This window comes from Paramisgurnus dabryanus, chromosome 17, assembly GCF_030506205.2.
Source record: "Paramisgurnus dabryanus chromosome 17, PD_genome_1.1, whole genome shotgun sequence".
Taxonomy (NCBI): Eukaryota; Metazoa; Chordata; class Actinopteri; order Cypriniformes; family Cobitidae; genus Paramisgurnus; species Paramisgurnus dabryanus.
Window position 1 is genome coordinate 31,621,886 of NC_133353.1, and position 20,804 is coordinate 31,642,689.

Consider the following 20,804-nt stretch of genomic DNA (forward strand, 5'->3'; position numbering starts at 1 on the left):
TTGTGATTTGATTAATTTACAAATAAAAGACTTGACGCATAACAGGATGGCCAGTTTAGGAATTCTCAGGAAAACCGATTTCATAGTAATAACAATTTATATGAGAGTTCTGTCTGCTCTCTGTCTGTTCCCACTTACAAGATTGAGATTGGAAATTTGCCAAATGTTTTGCTTGCCTCGTAATTTTTACGGAATAAAAAAAGCGGTAAAAACCCTTTTTTTGGTTAACCATGCACTGCAAACAATTTCTGTAGAAATTACAGTATTAATGGGTATTACTGGCAACTAGCTGCATATTTACAGCAATTTTTTTTACAATGCTGTTGAAAATGGTAATAAATTTAACACTGTCTAATTTTACGGTAAAATAAAGTAAAATGAACAGTTGTTGAAAGTAAGAGTGGTGAATTACTAGATATTTTACGGTGAAAATCAAGTATATTTAACAGGATTATACATTCACTTTTACAGTAAAATATTCAAATTATATTATGAGGATTGATCTATGGAAAGGCTACTTGTGATAAACTTTGATTCAACATGTGGCCGTTCATTAAGCTGTATGTTATTAAGTACAAAATAGATTTAGACATATATACATATATATATATAATAAAGACTGAAAATGTTTTATGTTCATTTAACTTTATATGTTACATTATTACTACGCTTGCTTGTACCGTTTATTATTAGCCGCTGTATTCTGCTTCTTCTATTGATTTTTCTGTGTTTTCCCTACATCTATTCATGTAAAGCTGCTTTGAAACAATTAACAATTGTGAAAAGCGCTATATAAATAAAATTGAATTGAACTTTGAACAAACTGTTGCCAGTAAATAACATTAATGTAAAATCTACAGTAAGTTACTGGCAGCTAGTTGCCAGTAATATCCAGTAATACTGTAATTTTTTACAATGTAATCATGTTTTTGTGAACAGTTTGTAAGATATTAAGCAACTGAATTATATGTCAAATAAATTATATATATCAAATGAGAAAATTGGCACACATTACCATGAAAGCCTTTTATTGAGCCGAGATGTAAAATATTTCTTTTTTCTTTACATAAAGAACTTTTCTGTAGTTTATTGACTGTGATCTTAATAAAATTGAGAAAAACAACTTATTGTGTGTTGAAAGTACCGTGTTGTTGTATTTTATATGAATATTATTTCACATTGTGCTTCTTTTTCTGAATATTCATCATTGTGAAACCTTTTCCATAAACCTCCCTATGTGTATTTGCATATAATCTCATATATTTGATATTACCTTATAATAAGTTCAAATTATGCCATAATATAATAATGCAAAGGGATCTGGTAAATTAATGTTTTAAGACAAAAACAAACATTTCCATCAATGTAAATCCTCCTCAGAAATGAAAATAATGTATGATAAAAGTGACTTTACAATACATTTCCAAAAACCAGCTGAATAAGGTAACAGATGGTCTCAGGTAGCTCAGAGTTTGTAAGAGTTTTTTTTGTTTGTTGTAAAAGAGCAGTCATTTCCATTCGAGTAATAAAATATCATTTGTTGTACGAATCCAAGCGAATGGATCCAGATCTTCAAGGCTGAGCGTCTTTCATCAGTCTTTTGAAGTTTCATCTCAGTCCTTGAGTCTTCAGGATGTTGGAAAAATGTCTTTTTTTCACCGGCACAGATCTCATCAGTTTAAAGGAGGTTTCACAGTGACCCTCCTGGCTGTTTTTCACCTGGTGATAATAGCTCCCAGATGTTCTTCTGATGAATCAATGGTGCTTTAAGTTCAGACCATCTTTATATCATGTGGAGCAGATGCCATGTATACTTTAAAAGTGGTGGATGTCAAAAAATAACTCATCACTGTCAACATTATATGTAAAACTCAAGACATCAGCGATGAAACATTTGGCTGTCGCATGGCACTGCGGTCACCCATCTCTCAAACTTCGGTCTTTGTATTTCACCTTTTCATCTCACCCTACCGTATATATTATATCTCATGTACACATATAATGCTATATATATATATATATATATATATATATATATATATATATATATATATATAGCATATACTGTATATAGCACACATATATGTGACCCAACCTGTAAAACCCCTGCTTTTTTACTATATAATGCAAAGAACATAAAATAACCTTGATATTTTTAATATTGACGGAGTAAGGTCATGTCAAATTAAACTTTGATGCTTCCAATCTCATCATTAGATGATGAGACTTCCGCCTGGATTTCACAGCGAGGGTCGGATATATAATATGTTATAACTGTGCCAAAAGAAAATGCTATAAATGATAGCAAAAACAGTTTGACTCTGAATGAATTTTCTGAAGGCACTTGATTTCATTACAGACAGCGAGAGTCCGAAGGTGACCGGACTTGTAAGAGGACGGCTATCTTTTTACGCACCTACAGAAAACAACGGCATGATCTTAGTCGGACACAGTAGGGAATTGAGCGAACCACACTTGCGCCAAGTACTTTCTGATGTTTACAATTGTCTACACCTGTTATCTTTCCCTTTCCTCTACCTTTATTTAGTGGAACGAAAGGGCAACTCAGGTAGAAAGAGAGAAAGAGAGAGAGAGACGATGTTCAGTGTGTCAAATGACCACCAGCAGTTAAAATGGTGCCGAATAAAAAAAATACATGATTTGCCAAGCTTATGTGAAACTCATGAGACTTCAATATCTGTTAAAACACAAAGGAAGTGTACATATGAACGTTCAAGATCAAGATCAAACCTCCACACACCATTAAAACATAACACATTTGTGGAGCCCCGATCTTAACATCAAATCGATAACATTACAGTACAGGGAAGTACAAAAGCGGCGTGACTTTATTTGACACATCTCTATTTTTAGACATACACCTAAAGTGTAAGAAGTAAATGGAAAGTAAAAGAAATCAATATTAATTTTTTCGAACGATCATTCAGTGTTTGCCGGTAACATACTTTTTTTTCAGTCGTACCAGGCCGACATGTGATGAAATATGGCGTAACAGGGTCTCTGATGACAGCGGCGGACATATAACAAAGCAAAAACATGTAATAATGGAAATACATGTTATGTCTTTGTGCTTTGAAAGATTCCCCTATGAAGTCTCTCTTGTAAGCCATCCTGCTGTAGGAATCCAGGTCCACCTGTTGTCTTCTCAATAACACTGACATCTGTAAAAGACTTTCCTGTAGTGGCTGCGCTACTGTCAGAGAATGACATATATCCTCTCTCTCTTCCTTTTCATTCACACTGATCTCAAACCTTTGTGTTGACGGGATGAATCTTTGGTTGTTGTTTTCAGGCAGTCCGAGTCAGCCGAAATTTCTATGAATGCCGAATCTGGGTTCCACCTTCGTGTGATGAGGTCACCTCCGGAGGCCGATCAAGATCAAAAGTAGCGTCAGACAAAGCTGCCATATATGCACTGCGGTGGGAGAGGCCAGGGATCTTATATCTATAGAAATAAAGAAAAGAATATCTAGCACATATTCTATATATTTAGTCATACTTTTCTGTGTTTTTTTTTCTTATGCATGCATTTGGCAGACACATTTACAATTTTGTTAGATTTTGTTTAAGTTAAGATTCGAACCCTTGCCATTGCTGTGTTCTACCAGTTGTTCAACAGGAACATGTAAGTATTTATTAAGTAATTTAATTCATTTAATGAGATTTGTCTTTATCTCTATAACATATCAGCCTTTTTTGGGACGTGCTGTGTCAAAAAGCCAGACAAAACGATTCTAATTGAAAAATGAAAATGTTTCAATTACATTAATGTTTTTATAGTTTATAATTCATTTTAACCAACTGCGTTTCTTGATCATATCATAAAATCTTTATTCGATTTCGAAGACAATTAACTCTCAAAGTCTTCCTGTAGTCAATCATTTTATCCCTTAAAACTCATCTTTTAGCATTTAAATAGTATTTATAAAAAAATTCTGAAAAAAATGTATCATACTTTAAAATAGCTTGATTGTAACTCTACACCAGGGCTAATCAACTGGTGGCCCGTGGGCCAAATGCGGCCCCCCAATCATCTTCATCCGGCCCGCCGGTCATCTTTGTCTAATTTAAAATCAGTGTGGTTACTTTTACCTTGTTTTGTACCACTGTACATGACAAATGACGGCTGAGAAACCGAAAGGAGAGGCGGATAGGGGCTGCGTGGGGTACCAACCATCTGCGGGTGCGTAATTATTGGATCCAATTTGAGCTTTGGATGCATAAAAAAATGTGTGTGACTCATAGTTAAACTATTAACATTTTGCATTTGCGATGTAAAACTGCAACTGTTTTTAAAATATTAAAAAGGAAATATAAGTTTTCAGTAATTAAATATAAAAAACAACACAAGTTATAACATATATAATAAAGTAAAAAAATATATGTAAGGGGTAAAAGTTTGGCCCGCATCATATTTACAATTTTAAAATCTGGTACTTGAAGAGGAATTGTTGAATACCCCTGCTCTACACACTTGCTTCATTTAGTATACGCAGATCTATGAAAATGTGAATTAGTCCCCACATCTACTCAATCATAGAGCTTGGACCATAGATATATATGTACATAGATTCTGCATTTGCAGGTTCCAGACATATAGCTTATGGCAGTGCTTCCCAAACTGTGGGCCGCGCCCAACCCTGCCCCCCCCACCTCCCCCCCGTGGGCCACCGCAGTAATGCAGGGGGGTCTTGGCTGGGCTAAATAAAAATATTAAAATCATTAAAAAAAATATTCTAATTGCAGAAACATAAAGCATATAAAAACTTTTTTTTTCATTATAGTGGAGTGTGATACATTGCTTGTAAATGGTCTTAGATTTGTTTTAAACATAGTTTAAACAAATTTGTGAACTATGTAGCTTCTGTTACTCACTTTGATGCATTGTAATTGTAAATAGTATGTAGTGTTATGGATTTAAATATATTTGTAAAGAATGTTTTACTTTCACCAGAAAATAAAAATATTGCTTATAATTTTTAAAATATTTCTTATAATTCACATGAGATTCTGAAAAACTGGTTAATAAATGTTGATCATTTTGTGCAATAAGACAATCTTTATTGCTTTATTAAATATATGTAATATACAAATGGGGGGTCTGGGTTACAGAGCTTTTACTATGTTTTTGGGGGACCTTACCACTCTAAAGTTTAGGCTTATGGTTTTATATTGCGTGCAACGTAAATATGTGTGAGCAACGCATGCTTGCGTCACAGAGGTAAAGCGATCGTTTCAGTGCTGAGTCTATGCATCATCCATACACAATATCTATGGCTTAAACTACTGAGCCACTCATTCAACTGTGGTATGATTGGTTACATATATTAAAAACACCACATAGACATGAACACAACAATACAAACTTGATGCTTAATGCTCCAAAAACAAGAAGCTATACATTTTAAATGATAAATGTTTAATATACTCACTACTGCTGGGTGGAGGGTCTCGGCATTCCCCTTCTTCTATGATCACATCATCTATGGCAATATCCCCTTCAATACCAGAACCCCGAATACCCTCCAAAATAATCTACACAAACAGGCAGGAAAATAATAATTTTGTAAATAACATAAAATATACAATAATTATACAAATACAAAAGAAAAATATATTTTTTACATAAGTATGAGAGAAGAAAAGCTTGCCAGTGGGCTGTCACAATGATTAAATAATCATCTCATCGTGATTGTTTGACCTCATTGTGATGATTTCAGATCACCACAATGATTGCACATCTCTCTAAAAAACACAAGGGGGAGCTGCAGCGCCTATATAAACGAGACTCTATCAGATGGCGCTCCTTAACTGACAGTTTAACGCGATACATTGCAAAGCCATTCAATACAGTGGAAAAACAGCATTTAAAAAAATGCTGCAAAACTTTGTTAAGCAGTATGAACTGCCAGGTAAAACATACATTTCCAAAACAGCAATTTTGAATTTAGGGAAGTAAAGGATGCTATTCTTATGGATCTGTAAGGAATTGATTTCTTTGCAGCCACTACAGACATGTGGTCCAGTACTAATATGACATTAACAGGGTTGGCTACTATTTAAGGCATGTTCTGGTTAAGTCAGTTTATTTTTATTGCATTTTAATTTTTTTTGTTATTTCTTTTTCAGACACTTTATTGTGTTTATTTCTTATGAAGAATTGTCAGTTTTTGAAAGATATATTCATTAAATAATTACTTTTAAATATGTGTTTTATGTGTTTGCAAGGTAAACCTTGCAAAAAAATATTTATATAATCACAACAATGTGTGAAAATAAACAAACTGAAAAATATGAAAATATATAATAATAAACAAAATTAAATAGTCATAATCGTCACAATATATTAGTCAATAGGCTTTATGCCCAGCTGCACTACTTCCTGAACTTCAGCCAGCTCCTTGTTTCCTGTCTGCCATTATTGGACAAATTGATTAATCCAGGTGTGTCTGATTATTGTTGTTGTGACTACTGAGGGCAGGCACACCTGGATTAATCAGTTTGTCCAATAATGGCAGACAGGAAACAAGGAGCTGGCTGAAGTTCAGGAAGTAGTGCAGCTGGGCATAAAGCCTATTAACCGTCAGCCAAATTTCATAATTGTGACAACCCACTTGCCAGGTTTCAAAAGCACCCTAATTTTATCTCTATCAAGAGGTTTACAATAAAGAAAGCTATAGATAAGTACAAAACTCAAAATTCAGCTAACTATATTTTGCAAAGCTAACAACACGAAATGATCGTCAAAGTTGTTTCTTTATAAAGAAGAAAAATGAATGGGATGAAGAACTCTGGCATTCTCTAACCTGAAAAGACGATGTTGGATGGATGTTAACTCTGGCCTGCCTCCAACGATCTCCTTGGTTTCCACTAAGGGTCCACACAGAGACATCTGGACCCGTCTGACTCTTCTGCCTCAAATACACGTTTAACGTTCCTTGAAAAAAGCAATGTGGCCAGTTAAATACATAATGTACTGTACTTTGAACCTTTCCTCTGTGTTACATAGCAACCGCAAGGCTCGGTGACCTTGAATAGACTTGCACATCTCTAGGAAAATGAATGATAAAGAATCACGAACAAAATCACTGCTGTTGTTTCATATTTTTAAAATGGACTCTAATATAAGCTAATGATATAAGCTGGTTTCTTAACAGTTAGAAATTGAGCCAAGTGATGTGTTGAATTTTCCTGTGAATGAAGACAACGAAACAAAAAACACAGAGACATAATGCTAATATATGAAGAGCTCAGATGCAAAAGCTGCTAAACGTCACCTCAACGTGAAAAATAAGATAAAAATATTATCTGAATGTTTCAAGCATGTTCATTAAGTACTTTCACTTCAAATTTGCTTAATATCTACATAAGGCCATTCAGAAATACCAGTTTGTTAGCAGAATCTGTTAAACGCTACCCCAATTTTTCGGCAAAGTCCTCTAAGCGTAAAGAAGAATTTGATGAACGACGGCACGTGTACATAGGAGGTTTACCGAATATATTAGGATATTGACCACATTTTTAATCCTATATTCAGAAAGGACAGTGAAGACTTTTTTTAGAATTGAAGATTTTAGGGTTTTACATTGGAAGACCAACACGGCCGTCCAATCACAGTGAAGGATGAGCGGGACAAACATATTACAACAACCAACTGGCGCATCATTTAACGACACAACAGAAGTATCTTGCAAATCAGCTGAAAAAAGCTGGAAAACACCCACAGTCGGCATCCGCCTGGCGTTTCAGACGCATTCAAATATTGGTGTTCATGCCCACTTAGAGGGTTTTGCATCTGAACTCTTCATCTGTTTAAAGCAAAAACAGTTCAACTCATTTATTCTGTGCGCAAACCATCTGATAATGAAGTTTATCAGCAGTATTTAGTTGGTTTCGTGATCTCATCATGGTGGACCCCATGAGGGGACCAGCACAGTGTAAATCATAAATCAGTTTTTAATAGGCCACTGATACGACCGCATTCTCCACATTAACATTACAATTATGCATCTTGCATACGCTTTCATCTAAAGCGACTTACAATATACATTTGATCAGTATGTGTGTTCCTTGTGATCGAACCCATGACCTTTCACGCTGCTAACATGATGCTGAAGTACAATTCATTTCTAAAAAATAGCACATGCAATTTAAAAATAAATAAATGCAAACCAGCCCATCTCCATGTGCTTTGTGCCCACTTGTCCTGGCTTTTATATCAAAAGAGCAATCTAACCATGTTGTGTCAGTTCTTTGCTGTGCAGCCATACAGAAGATCTTGTTGGGCACATGGGTTTTTAACCTCAGACGCCCAAAGAGCCCACGTGTAAAAGCCAGGAGAAGCACACCCCGGTGAATTGGAATTAGCGTCACACTTTCTATTCTGAAAGCACACGGCTTTGTGAAGCAGAAAATTGCAGTTACAAGCTTGTCTGTGAGGCCGTCTGGGTCATCTCCATCCCAAAGGTGCAACTATATGTCCGGCACAACTGCAGTCAAAGCGGGTATGAAAAGAAACCAAAGAAATGTATTTACAGTGCAAATTGAGTTACAGGTCAAAGTCATTTACAGCACTCATGCTACATGAGAAACCACCAGTTTTTCCATCACAGAGAAAGCCTGACTGCAACAGACAGACTGCAATTATCTGACTTGCATGTATACGCATATGAACAATATATTTATCCAACTGACAATAACACCGGTAATTTGCCGGTAACTGAGCTCCATCTTCTTGGAAGTTTCATGGTCATTAAAATAAAATCTATAGGCATCTTTCCCAGATGTGAACTAAAAGCTTCTCGCTCTGGCTCGGTTTAAAATTAGGACTTGAAAGTAACAGGTCAAATGCAATGAGGGCAGGGGCATTTAGCTCTGGATTAATGACATTATCTCTAGATTATCATAAAAACTGTCAAAAATGACATACAGTGCCAAGAAAAAGTATGTGAACCTTTTGGAATTTCATCGTTTTCTGAATAAATTTGTCATAAAATGTGATCTGATCTTCATCTTAGTCAAGGGTATTGACAAACGTGATTTGTCTAAAATAAAAACACTTAAAAATTCAGATCTTTCATGTTTTTATTGAACACACTCATTCAACATTCAAAATGGCAGTGGATAAAGTAAGTGAACCCTTAGAATGAATAACTGGTTGACCCCCTTTGGTAGCAATAACCTTAACCAGGTTCTTCCTGTAGCGGTGGATCAGACCTGAAGACCTGTTGAAGAGGAATTTTAGCCTTTCTTCCTGGCAAAAGTTCTTTAGCTCTGTCATGTCTCATGTGTATGGCCCTCTTCAAGTCACTACATAGCATCTTTATTGGATTGAGGTCTGGGCTCTGACTTGGCCACTCCAAAAGGCAGATTTTGTTTTTCTGAAGCCATTCTGTTGTGCACTTGCTCATGTGTTTTGGGTTGTTGTCCTGATGCATCGTTCACCTTCTATACAGTTTCAGCTGATGTACAGACATCGTCAAATTATCCTGAAGAGTTGTCTGAAATATTTGGAAATTCATCTTCCCCTCAGTGATTGCAAGCTGTCCAAGCCCTGATGCAGCAAAGCAGGCCCAAATCTTGATGTTTCCTCATCCATAATTTACAGTTGGGATGATGACCTTTATACACCAGATGTATCGCTGTGTGTTTTTTCCAGATAGTTCAATCTTAAATTCATCAGTCCACAAAACATTTACCAATACCGCTGTGGACTGTCAATGTGCTCTTTTGCCAAATTTCAGGCATGCAGCAATGTTCTTTTTAGTAAGCAGTGGCTTCCTTCGTGATGTCCTGCTGTGGATACCCTGCTTGTTCAGTGTTTTATGTGTTGTTGACGCATGAACAGAGATGTTAGCAAGTTACAATGATGCCTTCAAATCCTTTACTAACTTTCGGGGTTGTTTCTTTTCCTCAATGAGTCTTTGTTGTGCTCTTGGTGTCATTTTGATTGGGCACCCACTTCTTGGTAGAGTAGCAACAGTCTCAAAGCGTCTCCATTTGTAGATTGTTTGCCTAACTGTAAACTGGTAAATTTCTAAAGTCTTTGAAATAAATTCGTAACCCTTTCAAGCTTTATGTAAAGCAACAATTCTTGATGGTAGCTCACATAAGCGTGTTCTTCTTGTGCAGAGCAAACTCCAAAAGTTTGAGGGATTTTCATCAGTCAAAGTAGCTGGAGTCCACACCTCCAAAGAATTATCTTAACCAGACTCCAGGTGTGCTAAAAACTGACTCTAAATAGCTTTTTTGAGGTCACTAACTCAAGGGTTCACATACTTTTTCTACACAGTCTCACCCCATGGCGTCAATATTTGACGACACTTGACCATGCGTCAATATGTTGACGCGGAGGGTATACCTTTCGCGTCATTTTTTGACGAACTGGGGACTTCAATACTATTACGTCCGTTGCATTCTCTTTCCTATTTTCTTACCATTTTCGCGTCGGTTTAGGGTTAGATTACGCAAAATTAAACAGTGTACGCGAAATTAAACAGTTGTCACCTGGCGTTGGGGTTAGAGTTAGGTTTGGGTAGGGATGTCATTATGTAAATCTAACCCTAAACCGACGCGAAAATGGTAAGAAAATAGGAAAGAGAATGCAACGGACGTAATAGTATTGAAGTCCCCAGTTCGTCAAAAAATGACGCGAAAGGTATACCCTCCGCGTCAACATATTGACGCATGGTCAAGTGTCGTCAAATATTGACGCCATGGGGTGAGACTGGGTTGACTTTTTCCATAAGCACTGAGTTTTTTTGGGTGTTCTCAATAAAGACATGAAAGATCAGATTTTTTTTTGTATTTGGAAAACTATGAAATTAGGTTCACATACTTTTTCTTGCCACTAGTGGTTTTCAAACTGGGGGCCGGGGCCCCCAAGGGGGCCGCTAGATGGTGCTGGGGGGCCCCAGTTTTATGACATTTTATAAAATACATACATTTTTCATAAATTCTGTGTAATTAAACCTAAAAAAAAAAATACGGCTACTAACCAACAGCACTACTTTGTATACTTTAATATGTTCTAATTAAATGTTATGTTTTAGTACAAAATTGTCATAAATTTTCTTTGGGGGGCCGCGAAGGAATGCACCGTACACAAGGGGGGTGCTGAAAAAGTTTGAGAACCCCTGGTATATGTGACCCTGGAATAAATAAGCTTTTCATTGATGTATTGTTTGTTAGGATAGGACAATATTTGGAGGGGATACAATTATTTGAAAATCTGGAATCTAAGGGTCAAAATATTGAGAACATCGCCTTTAAAGTTGTTTAAATTAAGTCCTTAGCAACACATATTACTAATGATAAATACATTTTTGATATATTTACAGCAGGAAATTAAAAAAATATCTTCATGGAACATGATCTTTACTTTTGGCACTTTTTGGCATTACAAAAAACATAATTTCAACCAATACAATGTATTGTTGGCTATTGCTACAAATATACCCATGATACTTATGACTGGTTTTGTGGTTAAGGGTCACATAAAATACCTTTTATTATCACCTATTATTGCTACAAAACACACAATAATTTGCTAACTGTAAAAACATAATTTATACTTATAGCTTTATAAGTATGGCTTTATTACACTGTAAAAAGTGAAAATTGGATTAACTTAAAAATAACTTCAATTGGCAACATCTAAAAAAAGATTTTTTTCTTCTCCATTTTAAGAAAAAGTTAAAAAAGCTTACATTTTTTAGGTGTTACTAATTGAAGTAATTTTAAAAAGTTTTTTCATCCTGAATTTTCTCACTTCAAGTGAAACATTCAAGTTAACAAAACAATTTTTTAAGTGTTACCAATTGAAGTTATTTGTTTAAGAAGGTCTAACTTTCACTTTTTACAGTGTAAAAATATAAAAAATAAATACACTAAATATAAATTTATTGTCATACATAAATATGAATTTTCTGTAAAGCAGCTTTGAAACAATACTGTATGCATTGTAAAATATACAAATTAATATACAAATTATGATTTAAATTATTTAAAGATTTGCTTTTTAATGTAACGCTAAGCATTTTTTCTATACATAAAGCATTTAGTTTTCATGTTACATTTCATGTTGAGAACGTTCATGTATGTACTTAAATATTCTGCAATAAAAATGGAAACAAGCTACTGTAAGTATAACAATATCTGGATAAATAAATGCGTATTTGCAATATCTGATGTGACATCTGTCACCCTGTCTGTGAAATCCAGGCTCAAGTTTAATAACCATTGATTTCAATCTTTGACATGATCTTACTAAGTCAATATTAAAGATATCAAGCTTATATTTTACCAGAATGTTCTGTACATTATAAAGGATGATTTTATGTAGAAAACAGAAAATCACTATAAAGTGACTTCAGATGGGTTTTCACAGTCACATTTTTAAAATGTAAATACTGTACTGATTATGTGACAAAATAAGTCATTTGCTATGACATTACCAGGGCCTGAAGTTAACTTTTTTGACCACCAGCCACTGTGGCAGGTGGATTTAGAAATCCACCTGCCACAGAGACTTTTTACCAGCCAGTTTTTTTTGCCTGAATAGTGAATGATAACACTGTCTTTATTGTATGAATTAAATATAAAAAAAAAATTTCAGAGCTACAAACGTGAATTTCTCTTTGTCTTAGGTTGTTTGATTAACATTAATGACACAGACTTAAGTAGGTAAATTGAGGTTACTGTCTCTTTAAGACCATCACAGACTGGTTTTTGACTCTCTATGCATACACTTGAGACATAAAGAAATGTTTTATTAGAAAAAGAATACTGTTGAAATCATTTTGTTTATATGTGCCCTGTCAAGAGCAGAAAGATTTTATGTACGCATGCTTTTAGGAACGCGTCTCTCCGATGTGCCCTATTGAGTCCCCTTAAACCCGCGCACGCACACAGAGACAGAGGGGGCACAAACTGCGCACATAAACGCCGCACATACGTTGTTTTTCATCATTACTATATTCGCAAAATGTATGTTAATGTACTACAGTATAAGGCATAGTAGCGCAAAGTATACACATCAAGAGTTCTGATCCGTCACAGCAGCCCTACACATCTGTGCAACTGTGATTATACTGTAGTCTATGTCAGCATTGAATTCTCTTCCCATCTCACCAACAGTTTAATACTTACTCGCACATCCAACGTAGTCAGAGAAGTGCCTCATCTTCTTTCCAATCGCATGAAAGTTGCGAAACAGCAGTCGCATCCTCTCAATGAATCACTCAATTTGGATCGGTGATATGCGCAGGTTGATAAGAAATGAGCGGGTGCCGGTTACGAGTCATCCAAAAATATTTTAATGATATTCAGGCCGCGGTCAGTCGGTCGAGTTTAAAAACTACTTTGAATAATTGCGGGCGGGTTAGTTGAAAATGTCGGTCGGGAGTGGGTTGTTTCTACAATGACCCGCGCATCACTGATTCGCATTGGCTACCCGCCAATGTGGCTGGTAGATTGACAGTGTTACCCGCCAATTGCAAAATCCACCCGCATTTGGCGCGTGGTCGGGTGTTAATTTCATGCCCTGGACATTACTATACGTTTGTTGCCTTCATTGGGAATGCGTAGCTGACCGTCGAGGACGTAATGCATTCATTTTGAACGGTCGAGTTGTGATGTCAAACATCTGTTAGTTGGTGCCGAGGTTCTGGTCGACTGCACATTGGCAGTAATTAGAAAGTGCAAACAATTGAAGAGAGTCATTTGCATAAACTTGCACACAATGACGACTTCATCAGAGTACATGCTAGCATGATCAGAGGTAGCTCTGATCTGTTTTTATACTATGCTAGGTTTACATAATAAACCAGTAACTCACCTATATGCCTTCCATACATGTGGTAGTAGAAGCTAAAGCAATAAGTTGGGTTGGTGACCACATTCCCATAAGGATTTTTAGGAGCAACTGTGAAGGATGGGGTCAATATTCTTGCTTTATCTCCCTCCAGACGCGGCCGTGAAGTCTCAATGTACATATAGAAGCCTGCGTAAAAGACATAAGAGAAGTCAATAAAAAGAAACTCGCCATCACAGTAGCGACAGTTTGTAAAGGCAGAGCCAAAAGCGCAGCGTCTCTGTCTTATATTTGCTGTGACACTTCTCTTTGTAGCTTTAAATATAGAAGTGCTGGAATGATATTTTTTAGTCTGGCTTTAACCTTTCAAGACATAAAAGACCCCAGAGAATGCAAGAAGTCAATTAAAGGTGTTGCAAGCGATATTTTACGAAAATATTCTCAGAAATCTCCTTATTATTGTTCTGAAATTTCACACCTTCACGTTTTTGTGGCAGCTTTGAAGAACATATAAATGTGATCTCATGACGCAGGTTTGCTATCTTCAGAAGATTTTGAGAAGTTTTCTGTCAAAGGACCAAGAATTAGGATCTGATCAAGAATTAGGAAACTCAGACAGTGGTAGTTAATGCTCAAGTTAAGGCCGAAGTATAGTACGTGAACTATGCTTTGCAAGGCTGTGCGATTGACTGTGGTCGTGCACGGTCACATATGCATAAAAACAGACTTTACCCAGGGCTTTAGACACCATATTCAGCTTCATAAGCAGCTTTCAGGTGGTTTACACTTTTTTGCTACCATCGCTTATGAAAAGTTGACAACTCTAAGATAATGTTTTGCTCCATCTCTGATCCCAATGCTCTTAACAGTACAATGCTATCTTTGCAGGGTGGACCCTAAGTCTCTTTATGGAAAGTATTCGGAATCTGCGGCCATAATTGGCATACGAGAACAAGTCCTAGCTACTTAACTCTTTCCCAGCCAATGACGAGTTTTTATGGCAATTCATATTTGTGGTATTATCCACTAGGTGGTGCTCTTACCCAACTTATAAAAAACTAAAGCATCCACTGATCCAAAAACTGTAAAAAATCAGTGCATATTTTGATCATGTTTCTGAATCTGGGGCCGGATTCACAAAACATTCTTAAGGGGAGGAACACACCAAAGCGAAGCTTTTCACTCAAAGTTGATTCTCTTTTTAACTCTCGACGCTCAGCGCTGAGCGCGGAAACACCACCGAGCGCCGGCTTTCAGCAAGGAAAAAATCTGCCAGCTGCTGGCTGTTTTGAAAAACGCAGCGCTTGCATTGGAAACAATTAAAAACATAAGGCGGCCGCGGGCGTAAAAGCTTTGGTGTGCACGCCCCCTAACTGCCATTTTTATCTTAAATTCAAGCTAAAGAAAAAAGTTTTCTCAAAAAAGCTTCTTAAGAAAGTTCTTATTTTTTCCTTAAAAAAGTTCTTTAAAAAAACGTAAAGATCCCGTTCTTTTTTTAATTTTTTAATTTATTTTTATTTTATTTTTTTATTCTGTGTTTTTGAAGCTTTGATTGTGTTTACAGTATGCAATATAACATGTGTTCATGTTTGACGTGTTTTTATTTATCTATAGCGCTGTTTTCACTGTCCTCAAAACTGGCTGATGAAAATAAGGTATTTCTAAAGAAACCTACTCATATTTGGGGGGTGATAAAAAGAAGATAACAGATTAAGATAAGATGAAACAGTTTTTTGTGTTTGAAAGCAAAGGGTCTGTTCTTTCATTTGATACATTGTGATCAGGTCCTAACTCTCTGTGGTCATTAAAAATCCCAGGATGTCATTCAAAAAAGAGTAGGGGTGTGCCCTGGCATCCTGGCCAAACTTGCCCATTGGCCTACTAAACATCCCCTCATATACTAATTGGCTATATCACTCTATCTCCTCTCCACTAATAAGCTGGTGTGTGGTGAGCGTTCTGGCGCAATATGGCTGCCGTCGCATTATCCAGGTGGATGCTGCACATTGGTGGTGGTCGAGGAGATTCCCCCATTCATATGTAAAGCGCTTTGAGGTCTGCAGAAAAAGCTCTATATAAATGTAACAAATTATTATGTTTATATTTTTTTATTAGACAATTTCTGCAAGGCATAAAACTTTTGTGAAGATCATAAAACATGCTGGCGCTGGCTAGCCACTTTAAAAAAAAGGGTTAGGGTTTCGATTGATGTATGATTTGGTAAAGTGGGGCAAAATTGAGCCAACTATTGAAAATATGGAACCTGAGGGTGCAAAAAAAAAATCTAAATATTGGAAGCAACTGCATACACTCAGTTTAATATATTTGCCAAATAAAATTTACAAAATATCTTCAAGGAACAGTAATATCCTATTGATTTTCTGGCCTTTCAAAAAATTTGATAATTTTGACCCTTGCCATGTATTTTTGGCTTTTTCTACAAATACACCTGTGTTAAAGACTGGTTTTGTGGTCCAGGGTCATAAATAGTGAATGCTTAAAGGACAGAATAGAAACTGCGTATTATCTGTAACATAAAGAAGCTCAAATCTGATTTAGAGAGAACACCTTTTAAACTATAAGGACACACGAGTTCACAAAGCTTCAATATACCGCCATTCAACCTAACACTGATGAAGAATAATCAATAAAACCTTACTGACTCCACAGCACAGGACAAATGATTTTCAATTCACATTTCTCATATTCTTTTAAAAGACTTTGCTTTCTCTCATATTGAAGAAAGTGTCTTAAAAAGCTTTTGACTTACAATACATACGGCATGCCCTTAAACATCTATTCATTCAAATATTAGTTACAAACAAACACATCAGCTCAAGGGCGTACATTTAGTTTGAACATTGTGAGGTATCAACCGTACTGTATATGTATATTCAATAAAACTGTATAAATATTGGGGTGTTGTTATTGCAAGTTTGATTGCATCACCCTTGCATCAGCTATATGAAATCTTCCTCAATATGCAGTACAGGTGAAAGTACTGACAATACCCATTTAAACTTTTCCTCTACTTTGAGTACCACAAGTGCTGATTGCATTAGCGATGTGTTGACCCATGAAACTTATCCAGTACTAAACTGGATCTGTCATGATCTGATGTCAGGTTTAATGACTGACACAATTTCACTGAGAGTGCGGCTAATGGAAACCATGGACCGTCTTCCTCCTTCAGCAACATGAGAAATTGAAAGTGCCTTTGGACAGTAATGTTATTACAGACTCTTTCTGCAAGCCTTTCCTCTGCTGAAAAGACTCAACATCCACTGATGAAGGCCAATTCATTCAACTAAAAAATTTGAATCATCAGATGTGTGATTTGCCTATAAGCAATATAATAATATATATTTAAGTATTAGCAGAGGCGAGGTATACCTTGTTTAGATCCAGTTCGATCGCTGCTGGGTCCAGTGTTGGGTGTATATTTAGTGCTCCTGGTGGCAGAACTGTGTCTCGTCCAATCAAACTCTTCTGTTTTATCTTGGGTGAACATACAGATAGTTTCCTCTTCAAAGTTGCAGTGAAACTTATCTATAGAGGACACAGCACACATACAAAGAGTTAAATGCACAGAATACCTTTCCACAGCCGTATCATTAAACTCCAACTCTCATTTGTATGTAACCTATACATGTGCGTGCATGCACAAAGTAAATTTAATAACGATCAAAGCTCAAAAATGAAAAATAAACATTAAAATTGTTGGTTTGTGTTAAATCTCAACTACGATAAGTAAATGTGATGGCATTAAACATATTCGGCCAATATAAATGCAATAAAACCAACCAAAGACTTTCATAAATTCAGTATGAACCTCAGATGATTCATAAACACAAATCTAAATGTATTCATATGTACATATGGAGTTTGTCAGAAGCTGTTCATACACCCAAATCATATGTAACCGTATCTATTTAAACTCTTTTTAAGAAATGCACTTCCTGTATGAATACCTATGAATACTAATAAGATCATGTTGAATATTTACGCTAAGCATACGCTAATGGGTTAACAACATGACTTGCATTATGTTTATGTCCGGGCATTATGTGCTAAAAAACAAAAAACTTGATACATTTATGACACATTTGTGTCACTTTATTCATGTACATTTTCAGTATTTTTTATAATAAATACATATTTTTGTTTTGGTATCTCAAACTTGTAAAATGACATGCGGGGCAACTGTTCGTACATATTATCAGATTAATGCATTTAAAAATGATGTTTAAATTATTAAAAAGTCAAAATAAAATATTTTATGATGAAACCATTTCCCAAATATTAGTATCAGTAGTAAGTAACTTAACCTTACTAAACTAATTTAACTAACTTTACCTAACTTAACTAACTAAACTAACTTAACCTAAACAAACTAAGCTAACCTATATGAACTAAACTAACCAAACCTTATTTAACTAACTTAACTTACAAAACTAACTAAACAAACTTAACCAAACTAACTAACTTATCTTTACTAAATTAACTAAAAAAACTAATTTATCCTAACTAAACTAACTAATGCTAACTAAACTAACTATCCTAACCTAACTAGCTTTAACTAAAATAACAAAACCAACTTATCCTAACTAAACTAACTAAACATAACTAAGCTTAACGAACAAAACTAACTTAAACTAACTAAACTAACTAAACTCACTTAAACTAACTTAACTAAACAAACTTAACTTACTAAACTAACTTAACTTAACTTAACTAAACTAACTTAACTAAACTAAACTAACTTAACTTGACTCATTTAACTAACTTAACTTAGTAAACTAACTTATCGTAACTAAGTATACTAAGTAAACTAACTAAACTAACAAAACTACAAATGATCCAGTCGGGATGTCGGGATAATCGAAAAACTTTTGTCCAACATTTGAATGTTCTCAAAAGTCAAGGTGGTACCACCGCAATTATGGGCCTTTTATTAAAAAGTTAACAAGTATAAACAGTAAACTTGATTTCGTATCATCCAGTGAACCCAATGTGATCTTTATCGCTGAATGAAAAGTTTAAATAAAAAACATTAAGCTAAATTGTTTTAATAAGCTTATAAATTAGAAAATAATTTTAGTTTTACTAAATGCAAACTAATGTAGTCTTTAATTGTTATTATACGTTTTTAATTATTGTTCTTTTAATTGTTATTAACATATATTTTTTTAAATGTACTGAACTAAACACATTGTTCCTGAGTCAAAAATATGCAAAATTCTAAAAGATTTTTTAAAAATAAATTTTTAAGAGCTTGTTTTGTCATTGACCCTACTGGCAAAATCAATACTTTCATTAAAGTGATCTCATTGCTATTTCATACAAATTTAAAACATACTCACTCCAATGAGGATTCACCGGCGCTGAAACATAAAAGAGAAAACAAGTTATGAATGCGATATCAATGCTGAATAAGGCTTATAGTTAATAGTTTAATAATAAACCATATTAAATAACAGCAGGGGACATGGAGAGACCAGAATGCTGTTTGCCCTTGGAGTGTGTGGTGTATTGTGCGTGCATTGGGCATCATTATCATGTATCACACGCTTATAGAAATAGTGCGTCGGTGCAGGAGGGAGTGTTTGTGTAGGGAGAGGTCGCTACGGGTCTGTGCAATGCTCAGGTGAACCATAAAGACCTGTATCTCTCCTTATTCAATTCCAAAGCGGCCTATCTGAGCGGAGCAGAAAGCCGCGTGCTTGCAGGCAGTCTCATTGAGGGCTAAAGTGCATTGTGGAAGAAAGGTTTCAGAGGGCTTGGGTGCAAAAGATAGTGACACTGAACCGTATCCCCGTTTCACTGACTAAGCCGGTGTCGTGAGAGAACACAAAAAAATAAACAAAATAAAACGTCTGAAAATATACGCTTTGTTCCCCTGAGAGTACCGATTGTGGTGTGCGTTTTTAAGCATGGTAATAAAAATCCACAAACGTTCTCTAAAGGATCTTAAAATGTTTGAAAATGTAATTTTACGTTCACGGCTTTAACTGTATTAGAAGGATTTCGAGAAATATGTTAATTATGTCTCTCAGATTTTATCCTAGAATTAAATGAGTACAGTTGCCTTATGGGATTTGATCTTTTGGCATTTGATCGAGCTTTTATAATGAGAGAGATTAGCACAACAGCATTCAAACCTAGCAGATGTTGGCGAGGGGTTGACAGTGTGTCTGTTTTGAAAACTGTGGGGGGAAGAAGCGCCACACAAAATTGATTGTTCTAAATGAGGAAGTCAAAGTTGACAGAAGATTCAAAGCAGGGATATCAATTATAAAATGTCTGCTTAAATGACACCCAATTTTTTTATGATAAGAACTGTTAGAGCAGTGGTTCTCAAACTTTTTCCGCAAGCGGCCCCTCTTGTGTATGGTGCATTCCTTCGCGGCCCCCCCAAAGATAATTTATGACAAAAAACTGTTCTGAAATTTAGCGTTTTAATTAAACAAAACATATTAAGTTATACAAAGTAGTGCTGTTGGTTAGTAGCCTTATTTTTCTAGGTGTAATTGTACCGAATTCATGATAAATGAATGTATTTTATAAAATGTCATAAAACTGGGGCCCCCCTGGCACCTTCTCGCAGCCCCCATGGGGGCCCCCCTGGCACCTTCTCGCAGCCCCCATGGGGGCCCCCCTGGCACCTTCTCGCGGCCCCCCTGGGGGCCCTGGACCCCAGTTTGAGAACCACTGTGTTAGAGTCTATTCAGGTCTCGTTCCCCTAAACATCTGCTATTATACAATATGATCTCTCTTCACATTTACTGAAAACTAGCTGCTTCGATTGGGGCTAAAGGTCTGATGCTTTCAGGAGATTAAAGTGACCACAATCCCTGACCTAGAACAGAAAGAGCAATCTGACTGAACCATAAAGGGATCAGCATAGTTTATTTTGTTTTTTTATTTTGTTAGATACAACAGATCATCTAAAAAGTTTTTACTGTGATGA

General features: G+C 35.7%; 1 protein-coding gene across 1 annotated transcript in view; it reads right to left on the bottom strand.

The window, feature by feature from the left end:
• Window positions 1-1,011: 1,011 nt before the first annotated feature.
• The window catches only part of mdga2a (MAM domain containing glycosylphosphatidylinositol anchor 2a), a 236,887-nt gene continuing 217,094 nt past the window's right edge, over window positions 1,012-20,804 (bottom strand). The window contains exons 12-17 of the mRNA XM_065288298.2: window positions 19,198-19,218; window positions 17,228-17,383; window positions 13,859-14,023; window positions 6,828-6,958; window positions 5,454-5,556; window positions 1,012-3,466 (exon numbers count right to left, since the gene is read on the bottom strand). Coding sequence (XP_065144370.1) covers window positions 3,378-3,466; window positions 5,454-5,556; window positions 6,828-6,958; window positions 13,859-14,023; window positions 17,228-17,383; window positions 19,198-19,218 — 665 coding nt within the window. The 3' untranslated portion in view covers window positions 1,012-3,377. The remainder of the gene's footprint in view (window positions 3,467-5,453; window positions 5,557-6,827; window positions 6,959-13,858; window positions 14,024-17,227; window positions 17,384-19,197; window positions 19,219-20,804) is intronic.